Genomic DNA, 12,214 nt, shown 5'->3' with positions numbered 1-12,214 from the left:
TAAGAACATTGACCCCAATCGAATATATACTTTCAAAAACCTGCTTCTATAAATTACGAATATGTACAAGAAATATGACAATATTAAATAGATATGATTTGAAGCAGAAAAAGTGAAAAAATCCTAATCTATAACATGGAATTTATAAATTCGTTGGGTCCCATCTCTCATTTCACGTTTTATATTAGTTACAATAAAATTGAAAAAGTTAATAATCACACATTCAAACTTCATATGATGTAAAGCTTTCGATGTTTCTTGAAGCACTCTGACAAGGAAACACCCAAAGAAATGGAGAACCTAAAAACATCATGTAATAAACACTATTAAACAGAGAATAATTTTATCCTTATAAAAGTTACTGGATTACAGTTTGTTTATATATTTGGAGAGATGTTTTTCAATTTTGATGGAAAAAATTATTCAAAAGTAAAACAATTAAATGCTCCAATAGCACAATTGGTAAGGGCATCGCTTGTGCAGCTGGCTGGAGTCCACTAAGCAAATGACATGTACAGGAGGTGGACAAAATAATGGCAACAGTTCTATACTAATACACTTTTTCATATTTTTCCAGAAATACTAAGAGAATCACTTAATAACTTTAGAAGTGCATGCAGTTTTTCATACATATCAATGAAGTTTCATAAGTTTGAGGGACCGACAATAAATTACAAACGAAAAATAATGTTTTTGAACACCCTATGCCAGAAAACATAGCAATAGATTTGTAACTTGTGACAGTTATTTTGGTTATTATATGCAATAATAACACAAAACTTCGAAAGACCAACTTAAATATTTATAGCAATATAGACACTTTTATATACATAAAAAAACTTGCCATTTTTATATACATAAAAATTTTTTTTGCTGTACAACTTTAAAAATATTCCATAAAACTGAACAAAATTTTTAAAACATTTTAAAATAAATTAATGAAATTTGAGAAAATTAGTTTAAAACTGTGAAAGATATAAGTAATTAAAGTAGTTCCTTTATACTATGCATGCACAGGAAAAATTTTTAAAAAACTTTTATTAATTTTGTAGTGATCGTATTTAGCAAATAATGAAAAGTCTGATATAAATTTCTAGTCTAAAAAGTAGATAAAAAGTCTATGTAATATCTTAAAAATTTAAAAGTTTCAGGCAATTTTCAAAGCAGTTTTTGTACTTTTTAAAAGAAAACTCAAATGATAAGGAGTTTTCTACAAATATCATTTTGTATCATAAAACAAAATTTAATAACAAATGATAATACCATACAATAAAGGTTTAATACACCAAAATGTAGTTTCATTAAAAAAAAACAGGTGAAAAAAATATCTTTATGGGGATGATCCCCAACAATGCTGAGATAATTTTTAATAAATCTTGTTTAATAATACAAAACTAAATATGTGGAAAAACGCCTTATCATTTTGTGCATTCACGATTCACTACAAAATTAAGAAAAATTTCTTCAATTTTGTGTGCCCCTTTGCAATATAAAAGAACTACTTTGATTTCTTATATCTTGCACAGATTTAAACAAATGTTTCTCAAATTTAAAAGAAAAAATTTTGTAACTAATTTTAAACTATTCTCAAAATTTTGTTGTTTTATTGAATATTTTTCAAGTTTTAGCAAAAAAACGTAAGACAAAAAAAAATAGTTTTTTATAAAAATGTCTATATTTCCATAAATATTTAAGATATGATTGCAAAATTTTGTGTAATTATTGCATATAATAACCAAAATAGCTGTCACGACTTACAAATCTATTGCTACATTTTTTAGTGTAGGGTGTTTAAAAACATTTTTTTCCAATTGTAATTTATTGTCGGTCCCACAAACCTCTAAAAGCTCTTAACTTCATTGATATGTATGAGAAATCACATGTTCTAAACACTTCTAAAGTTAAAAAATGATTCTCTTAGAGTCTCTGGTGATCTTCTCTGGAGAAATATGAAAAAATGTATTAGCATAGAGGTGTTTCCTTTATTTTGTCCACCCCCTATAAATTACCACTTTGACAAAAATATTATCGAATATAATTCTTTTATCATTACACATAAATCGTAAATCTTTGTAGTAAGTAAAATTTAGTAACTAGATATTGAACATATAACATGTTGGTTTTATTAAAAGTATTTAACTTTAGAGAGAGAGAGACAAAATTTATTTTTAAGTTGTTGAACATTTAAAAGATTTTTTTATTAAAAGTATTTAATTTTCTTAATTTAACTGATATCATTCTATACATTAATAAAAAAGTGTATTTAATGATTATGTGAATTACCTCGTCCAAAAACTTCACTTAGCAAGGCCATTTTCGGCTTTCTAGGTCTATGTGGTCCCTTTTTCTGAAGTTGTTCAATAGCTGTCTCATCAGACAAGATGGCTTGAAACTTATAAAAAAGTATATTATGCAAATTAGAATTTTTAAAAAGTATCGGTTACCTACTTGTGTGAAATAATATTTATAGAATAAGTGTATTAAAGTTCAAAGAAAAGTTATAGAAAACTAAACTTAAATCTGCTAATTGGAAAATTAAATAAACACTGGTTACCTGTATTTTAACAAAATTAAAAAAAGTTAATCTCAATAATATGCTTAAAAATCTTTTTTTGGCATGAGCCATTTAATAAATAGTTTTTCACCATATTGTCTGTTTTCATTTAGAATAATTTTTTGATCATGATTCATAATTTGCATTACATCTAACTTCAATGTAGAACAAAATATTTATATTTTCATATTATAATTATTATTTGGAAATTTCAAAAAAAAAATAAAATCATATAATAGATTTAGTATACCAGGTTACTGTATTTTTGAATAAAGAACATTTTTAAAAAAATGAAAAAAAATATCTTGCAATGCATAGCTTTATAAGTTTACCATAAAAGTTTTTTTTAATTATAAATTCAACTTTTTATAATCCAATATAAAATTCAACAATTTTTAATTAAAGAAGGTTATTAATTAATTTCAACTGATTTAAATTTAATTTTATAATACTTTTAAAGTGAGCACATACCTGATCACACATTATTGCAATCACAAATACTCCAAATAAAATACTCTCTATTAGTAAAAGCACAGTATGAATTCTAAAATATAATAAAAACATTGATCATAAACAAACCGAACATATATCTCAACAATTTCATTTTAATAAAATTAGCAGTTTTTTAAAAAGTTTAAGAAACATACAATATTCACAGAATAGTTTTTTTTATGCATTTAGTTTTATTATGCATTACATAATTAATAGTTGCTTAGAAAAAATATGTAGATAACATAAAATTGAAAAGATATACTTTTTTCAGGGTTCCCACTCAATTTCAGAAAAGAATTTCCTGATTTTTCCAGGTAAATCTTCATGAAAATCTAGATCATATTACCATGCCCTTTTTCATCAGAAAACTTTGATTTTTTTTATTTGTAATGCCCAATATTAGATTTTGTGAGTAAAAAAAAAATACCATTGAATAAGGATGGGAACAAGTCAGTTTGACTAAAATGGGACATTTTTGTAACAAATAATTGTAATAAATGTTAGAATTATTTAACTCGAATCTCAGTAACTGATTACAGTTAATGACAATTCTAAGACTGGTTATTTTCCAAGTATGGTCCAGGGTTTTGCAAAAAAAAAAAAAAAACTGCAACTTTTTCTGGCTATTCTCTGATTTTTGGACTAAAAATAAAATTCCTTGACAATTCCATATTTTCCTTGTTCTTCTTGATTCATAGGAGCCTTGTTTTTTCCTTATCCAAACTAGTTTTAATAAACTTGCAAGAACAATGCTTTAAACTTATTTTAAATTTAAAAACTTATTTTAAATTTATTCAATTGAGCAAAAAGTTTATTTAAATTTATTTACTAAATAATAAGTAAAAGCTTTTATTTACTTACTTTTATTATTTATTAATTTACTTTTATTTTTTATTTATTTACGTTTCTTAGAAATTAAAGGCATGTATAATCAACAATAATTTTACCAAGAAAAGCTCACAGTATTTAAACATATTTCTAAATCATTGAGGCTATTTTCTCTAACAAAACTGGAAAAGTCTTACAACCAAAATTTTCTAAATAATTTAGCTATCCTAAATGTAGATATTTGCTTTCATGTCTATCCCATGTTTTGAACTACATTTGAATTGGATTATAAAATAAATTATGAAAAATTAAAGACTTCTATATCTAAAGTTATTTTCTCTAATGTAATTGGGAGAATTTTAGATTTATTAAAGCCACATCTTCTTAAAACAATTAGCCTCTACAAATACGGATATCAAATTTTATGCCTCAATTTAAAATCGATAACAAACAAAATTCTATGAACTAAAATGCATTAACTGGTCAGTGAGAATTTTATTAAAAAGAGAAAAAAAAAACATATCTACAATCACTGAAATTATTTTCTCTAAGCTGTTGCACTCAGCTTCTGAAAGAATTAAAGAGTAAATTTTTCCAACAAAAAAAAGTTACCACCCTGAAATGTATCATTCAAAAATTATTATGCAATAAACATTTCTCCTTCATTTTATGAATTTCAGAATGAACATGTTTATTGTTAAAGAAAGAAAACAAAAAGCATAAAGATAACTTACACACGGTGCTGTCTGAAAATTATTTCCTTTTTACATTCTATGCAATCTATTAGCCAGGAAATGACAACCATACCGAGAGAATACAAACTTGCTAAACCTAAGTCAGATAACAAACATTTACAACTGAATTTATCCACATACACATACTATATAAATTTAATTAATTATAAAACCTCATACCAACAAATATTAAGAACTGGATGAAGTATTTTTGATTCAGCTCCCCGACACAATTATTTATCCTGAAAGGCATAATAAAATAAGTGAAAAATTTTATAGTTAAAACTAATTTTTTTCAAATTATAAACACCAAATTTTTTTAAGCAATCTTTTTAAAATAAAATATCCAGCACAACTTTGATAGGAGTCTATAAATTTCAAATCTAAATTTATCATTAAAAAATAGTAATACATATTTCAGAATTTTTCGATTCACTTTAATGACAATATTGTCAGAGAAATTTTCTGTATAACTATTAGAAGTTTGAAGTCAAATTTCAACTAACTTCTCTTGTACAAAAAGAACTATTGAAATCATAAAACTATATTTAATAAGAAGATAAAATCACTGGGCAAGAACTATTTTAGGTTCTAATTTAGTTTTATAAGTCTTTAAGTTTTAAATCAATAAAATCACTACATTAGTTTAACTGGTAAAGAGTTAAATTTAAAAAATTGAATGTTCTAAATTAAATTTAATTATTTTTAAATCATTACTTAAAATATAAAAAAAAATTGCAAACGATAAAAACAAATTGGGATAGGACTTGGCATTTATCAGTTATTTGGTCAATATCTTAACCATTTCCCCATGCATCCACTCTCAATAGATACTATTTTTATTTTAAAATTATAGGAACTAAAATGTTGGGGTCATATCTTACCGCATATTTTTGATCAGACACTCTTTCAAGCCAGCTCATGTGTCATTAAAAATAAAAGTAATTAAGGGAAAGCTGAAAATTACTCAGAAGTTTAGGCTCAATCCTAGCACCAGAAACTCTCTTGCTCGGCTGCAGATTATTACAGCATCTGCATTTATTTTTATTTTTAAAATGCAAACAAATGAAGTGAAATTCTTAGAACTATTTTTTTATAATATCCTAAAACTAATTTGTAATTAAAAAGCTGAATTGAGAGAACACCACTAAGAACAAAAAGTAAAAAATTTCTGTTGCTTGTTTACAGACTGAACTCTACAGGGATTTATTCCATTTTTTTTTTTAGTATATATTCAACTTTAATTTTAACAACATAAAATTTTTATGCATTAAGTCCTCATATTTTCAAATTTTGCTGTATGTATGTTAGATTTAACTGAATTTTTACAATAATGTTTGAAGATTTGCGTTCTAAAGATCTCCAATTGTATAATGCAATGTTAACTTTTAGCAAGATATCTTAAAAAATGAATTATGAATTATTACAGTAATTTCTAAGAGATATGCCATGGCTGATGTGAAAAGCTAATTTATTATGCTGAGCAACTTTTTAAAAAAAATTCATGATAACCTCTTAAGATTCGAGAAAATTTTTCCTAATACCTAAAAAAAAATTCTTTTTGCCTAGGAGCATTAAAAATATATATTCATGAGAAAAATATGCACATTTGTTTTAGTTTAAATTCTATTTCCTACAATATATTAAAAATTTATGAAATTGCCTATAAAAAAAAAATCTTATTATTGTTTATTAGAATTAAGTAGGTAAATATTTTAATTTTTTAAGCATTAGTTAGATTTTAGGAATAAAAGTGCCCATGCAACAATTCTGATACAATTTGAAATTTTGTTGGTGCAATACTAACATACCAAGTATCTACTAGAAATTAATATAATTTTGTTGCAACTAATTTAGCTGAGTTTAAAAGGTAATACAATCTGTTAATAATTAAAAATATATATTAGAATTATATGCTCAAATTACAACATTAAAGAATATTTTTTTAGGGAATTTTAATAGCCTACCATGGGCAGTGGTGATCCATTCGGCGAATGCAGCGTCTACATATTCTACAATGGTGAGCACGAGGTGGCCTATATGTTTCACACCGAGAGCAAACAGTCCAATCTTCCTATAAGTATTTTTTTAAAGTGTAAGTTACTAGTCAATATAAATCAAAAAAGTCAGTAGTTTTGAAATTAAATTACTATTGTTTAGATAAAAAAAGGGTATCCACTTTTTTTTTTACAAGGGTCATTATGCCTATTGTCATCATGCATGTTTTTGGAACAGTAACTTAAAATATAGAAAAAATAACTGAAACAAATATTTCATTAATGGAAAATTACCTTTCATAGTTATCTAAAACTATAAAATAAAGGTCATTGTAATACTGTATTTTATAAAAATCTATTGGTTGCAAAAGTCAAAGCCTATTTCTTAAATAAATTATGTAATACAGTCAAACCCCGCTATAGTGAACATGGTTTATAGTGAACTCCCGGATATAGTGAACAAAATGTTCGGTCCCGTGCTTTGCTATACACGCATAATGTTATTTTTTGTGGATATAGTGAACCAAAAACGTGAGGAAGTTAGATATAATGAACTTTTTTCTGTCTCCGACAGATTTTCTTATAAATTTTTTTGTAATAATTTTGACATTTCTATATCAAAATAAATACATATACCGATTTTTAAAACCATTTATAGAGGGGAATGTAGCGATAAGCATTTTTTCTCGTTTGCTTCTTTTATCTCACTTTCCCATCCCTAAGCAAACCAAGCAGATGTTTCCAATCCTGGCAGATGATGCACCTGTAAGGTGTCAGTGGGATCAATATGCATTTTCTGTCAGAGGGAATGAGTAATTATTCATTATTGGTCAATGGATTGGAAACTAAAATGTGTTGATAAGGCCCTCATTTCAACTCTTTTTTGCTTTCAGTTCAGTTTAAAAAAATCCTGCAAACAAGTGTCTCAAATTTAACTATGGCGAGCAGTAAAAGTAAAACGTTTTTCATTGATGGTAAAATGGGCATAATCAGAAAAATTTAAAATGGATGCAATTAAGCTGGTATTTGCAGAGAATATAAACAATCCAAATCTGCAGTTTGTAACATATGAAAAAATAGGCAATTAATAATTTCTACTCATGAAAGAAATTTAGATGGCAGAAAAAAGTTTAGAAAAGCAGATCACAGGGCTGTTGAAGAAGCATTACTGAAGTGGTTCACCATTCAAAGAAGCCGCAATCTTCCAGTATCTGGACAAATATCGATGAATTTGCTAAGCGATTTTATGAGACTACTTTTATGTGCTCGAATGGCAGGTTAGGCAGGTTTAAAAAGCAGAATAACAGAAATTCAGGAAAAACTATCAGAGAGTCGGGAAGGGTTTCCATATCTGATGTTGAGGATTGCTCATCAGCTAAAGATTACTAATTTTTTTTTGTCCGCAAGGCGAAGAGTAAAGAAAAATAGCACATTTTTTGCTACTACATAATATTTTCCAGTCATTTATTTAAATACTGTATAATAAAAGAGAGGAGTTTGGGAACCATTAGTTAAATTGCCTTGTAACGGATATACTGAACTCCCGGTTATAGTGAACCGAAATTTTGGTTCCTTGAAGGTTCACTATAGGGGGTTTGACTGTAGTAATAATAATCTAAAGGCATTAAAATCAAAATAATGGCAGATTTTGTGGGTACTGAGCTTATGAGTCTATCCTTAAGTGGATTCATTAAAACGTTATATTTTATGCTATCAGAAAATAAAGTTTTTCTTAAAATAGTAGGAACTTCAGAAGAACTTAAGATGAAGATAAAAATTGCAAAATCCCTACTTATCTCCAGTCTATTAATCCCAGCTTCAGTTATAAGCTAAAGGCTTATTTACGAGCAACACATAGATATGAAGCTGCAGGTAATCAATGTAATGCTTGAAGCATGAAATTATAATACATAATCCCTCCCTTTATTCCTTTTTTATTATTTTTTTTAGATAAAATTGAATTTCATAATTTCCTTACTTATAATAGAAGAAAAAATAAGAAAATCATGAAATTCAAATCTGTCTGTAATTTTCAAAAGTTCATGTGTACTTCATTAATTGTGATCCATTTTAAATTATAATCTAAATTTCCACCATTTCACTAAAGCTGTTACCTACTGAACTGCATAAGCATCAGGTTTTCCCCCATAGAATTCAATGGGTAAGTATTGTATTCTAGACCAAATTCTGTTCAAATTTGCCTAAGGGTTCAAATAAGGGAAAATTAGAAACACATTAACTTTGATTATAGGAAAATTCAAATAACTTGAGAATAACTAATAACTCTCTTTCCTTTTGTATTACCTCCCCCCCCCAAAAAAAAAAAAATAAACACCTTTGGTAGGCTATAATGAATGGCAAACATTCTTATAGCCCACTGCATGATTTTCTAGAATGGTAATGCAATCTTTTTATCTAAGTACTGCTAAAATGTAGATCAGATAAGAGTAGATAAAGATCCAAAAAAAAAATTTTCAAAAATTCAACAAAAATCAGACCTTTTTATGTTAAAAATGGATTTATTAAATTTAAATAGAATTTTTTAATTATATTTAAGTATAATATTTGATACAACTACATATTATATGTTGACTTAAATTGCTAGAGTTAAAGATGCCAATCACCAATGAGTAAAATATTTTTTACATGTAATTGACATGTTATTTATTATCATCCATGGAAGAATATATTATTTGTTGCTGTGTGCAAAATTTAATATGACCTGTTATAATAACTAAAAACCAATAGTACATGAGGATCCTGCGAATTCTATGTATCAGATCTTAATTTCACATGTGGTCTGTCCAAACTTGTAATATATGTTTCTTTAACAAAAAGCAAAACTGTGGTTATTAAAAGTAAAGCTTAAAAAAATAAAGAAAAACAGAAAAGTACTACTGCAAAAATGTACAATATAAGTGCGTTGTGAAATTGAAAAATTAATACTGTAGATACAAGTAATAGCTAGGACAATTATGTCAATACCAATAACTCTTTTATTATTGCTTTCTTTAGTTGTAATCTTAAGAAAACACACAATAACAAAAATTTCTCCTAAGTATACATTAAAAACATCTTTATAACAACAATAACTTATATTGCCCTTTTAATAAATTATCACAAGCTATAATTGTAAGTTGAGAAAGTTTATACCTTACAGACAGGAGATCCAGCTCCACTATGCATGTCAGAAAAATCCAAATTATTATCAGGAAAAGGTACAATTCCAGGATCTGATAATACTGCTCTTAAATGAGCCATTATTAATAAAAACACTATAGTGTTGAAACAAACAACATGGAATGCTCCCCATAAACTAGAATAAAACAATTTTAATTAAGACTCAATGAATTATGCTTAGAAAAACTATAAAAATAACAGAAAGAAACTCTAACTAATAAAAAGATAGATTTAAAACTGTAAAAGAGTTTTGCAATTATCAACAATTTTATTACTAACTACTGTGGTCTGTCCAGGCCAAATTTACTACCGTTTAGCAGTATTTTCACAAATTCAACTTTAGGAAAAACAGTAGCTTCACAAAATACTTTTTCTTAGAATTTTACTTTTGTATCCCATAAGAAATAATAAAGCCACATTTTTATGTCCTTTTTTTTTAATATAATTTTTAATTTTCACAAATAATGTCTAAATTTTCACAAAATAGGTACCTCGAAGAAAAACCCAGACAGATCCCTAAACTACCAAGATAGATCACCTTAGTTACATCGAAATTGAAAGATGGATTAAACTTTATTGTTTACCAGTTCATCATGCAGTTTGCCTTTTCTTTTTTTCCCACTTTCATCCTATTTTTCATTTAAATTTATTTTAAAACATAAAATTTTTAAATGAAATTAAAAAGATATGGAAATGAACTTAATTTATAATTTTTATGTAATGAATATTCACTTCTCGGCTTCACTTTCTGGGTGTCTAGCTAAGAAAGGTTATCCTTAAATAATGCTGGAAATGTTTTTCAATATTTTTTTTTTTTTTTTTTTTTTTGCCATGCTATTTTACATAGACATATACTTACAGTTCAAAAACTCAATGTCAAATTCAATCTATGTAATAATTAATAATTCAAATTTGATTTCTAAACTTTAACTATGTATTTTAAAGACACTTCAGAGCATAACTATAATGATGATTAGATTAACTTAATTTGTATAAACTAAGGAAAAGGTTAATAATAAAAGACAGAATTAATATACAATAGTAGTAAAATATTAACATAAAAGAATTAAACTCTGGCATTTGATTCATTTTCTTCAAATCTCATCTTCACTACATGAACACAAAATTCTTTTAAAACAAACAGCAATTTTAATAAAAAATGGAAAACCACTGTAAAAAGAACTGCAAAAACGAGAAATCAGAAACTTAGATTAATAATTGAATAACGACAATGTGTAGTAAGGTAAGTAGGTAGGTACATTATTTACATCGCACTAAAGCTGCACAAGAGGATATTGATGACCGTCTGGGAAACATCCCTGAGGATGATTTGAAGACTTGCCATCGCAATTTTGATCCTCTGCAGAGGGGATTAAGAATAGAACACCGATACAAATTGAGCGTGAAAATGAGTGAATAATTTTAACTCAAGTAAATAATAGCAACCAAAAATTTGCGTGTTGTAAAAAATATCAGAATTCGAAAAACCTTATGAAAAGGACCTAAAAATAAAACCTTCAGAGATTACTAGAAATTTTTGTCACTGCATATTTCCGCAACAAGAAATTTAGTTTTATAATTAGCTTAGTTTTTTAATTAGCAATTTGTTTTATTGTTTATTAACTAGCAATCTACGAAATTGCGCCTTGGAATATAGATACAAATATGTTTTAAAAAGTACGGTGTGAACAAATATGAATATTTCATGTAATATTTTCTACAGAAAAAAATCTTTTGGAATCTATATAGGGTTTTTATAAGTAATTTCTATTTAAAGAAATATTCAAGTAAAAAGTTTTTTTTTTTTTTTTAGACTTTATAGGAGTGGCCCCTCACTTCATACAAGAAAATTATATTAAGAAAATAAAGCAAAACAAGCTACTTGCACTAAAGGTTATTAGGTTTCAAATGACTCAATTTAATGAAAGAAAAGAAATTTCGATTATAAATCAAAGAACTAGGCATTGTTTTCACACAACATAAGGATATCGACGAGTAAAAGATATTTTATGAAATGCGACTATGTAGCCTGGAAAATATTTATTTGCGTGAAACTGCATTAATCACCTGGAGGACATTGTCGGCATAACCATCCATTTCACGACAGCGTAATCTGCATACAACACTGACACATAGGTTAAAATGATACAAATTATACCACAGGGATCTAACCTGAATACAGCCATTATAAAAGCATTATAATTTAATAATTCAAATGGAATATATATTTCAATTCTGAAATGCCACTTAAGCTGTTCATTTAAGGGTCATTAAGAAGAATTATAAATGGAATAAAACTTAAAAGGATCAAACTTGTTACATGATTTAGAGTCGATAGATTTAATCATATAAAAGTAAATAAAAATTTAGTAAATAAATTTTTTAGAGCAGACAACCGTAACCCACAGTTAACAGTTATGAAATAATTG

The 12,214-nt window shown here is 26.5% G+C and overlaps 1 protein-coding gene across 1 annotated transcript; it reads right to left on the bottom strand.

The window, feature by feature from the left end:
• Positions 1-82: 82 nt before the first annotated feature.
• On the bottom strand, positions 83-12,201 carry Dnz1 (DNZDHHC/NEW1 zinc finger protein 11). The gene is made up of 8 exons (XM_016062520.5): positions 11,853-12,201; positions 9,759-9,921; positions 6,576-6,682; positions 4,789-4,850; positions 4,609-4,705; positions 3,026-3,098; positions 2,284-2,392; positions 83-300 (listed from the first exon to the last, which is right to left on the bottom strand). The coding sequence occupies exons 1-8, from the start codon at positions 11,969-11,971 to the stop codon at positions 224-226; spliced, it is 807 nt and encodes a 268-aa protein (XP_015918006.2). The 5' UTR covers positions 11,972-12,201; the 3' UTR covers positions 83-223.
• Between the last annotated feature and the right edge of the window lie 13 nt (positions 12,202-12,214).

Source organism: Parasteatoda tepidariorum, chromosome 8 (genome assembly GCF_982258835.1).
Source record: "Parasteatoda tepidariorum strain Cologne lab strain chromosome 8, Ptep-v5.0, whole genome shotgun sequence".
Taxonomy (NCBI): domain Eukaryota; kingdom Metazoa; phylum Arthropoda; class Arachnida; order Araneae; family Theridiidae; genus Parasteatoda; species Parasteatoda tepidariorum.
Note: the sequence above shows the minus strand (reverse complement) of the source record. Positions and strands in the feature narration are given on the sequence as shown.

Coding starts and splice junctions, on each gene's coding strand:
- Dnz1 (XM_016062520.5), bottom strand. CDS start 11,971: ATGGCTGTATTCAGGTTAGATCCCTGTGGTATAATTTGTATCATTTTA. Junction 6,683..9,758: donor CTGGATCTCCTGTCTGTAAG/GTATAAACTTTC, acceptor AAATACTTATAG/GAAGATTGGACTGTTTGCTC. Junction 3,099..4,608: donor ATTTTCAGACAGCACCGTGT/GTAAGTTATCTT, acceptor ATTATATTTTAG/AATTCATACTGTGCTTTTAC.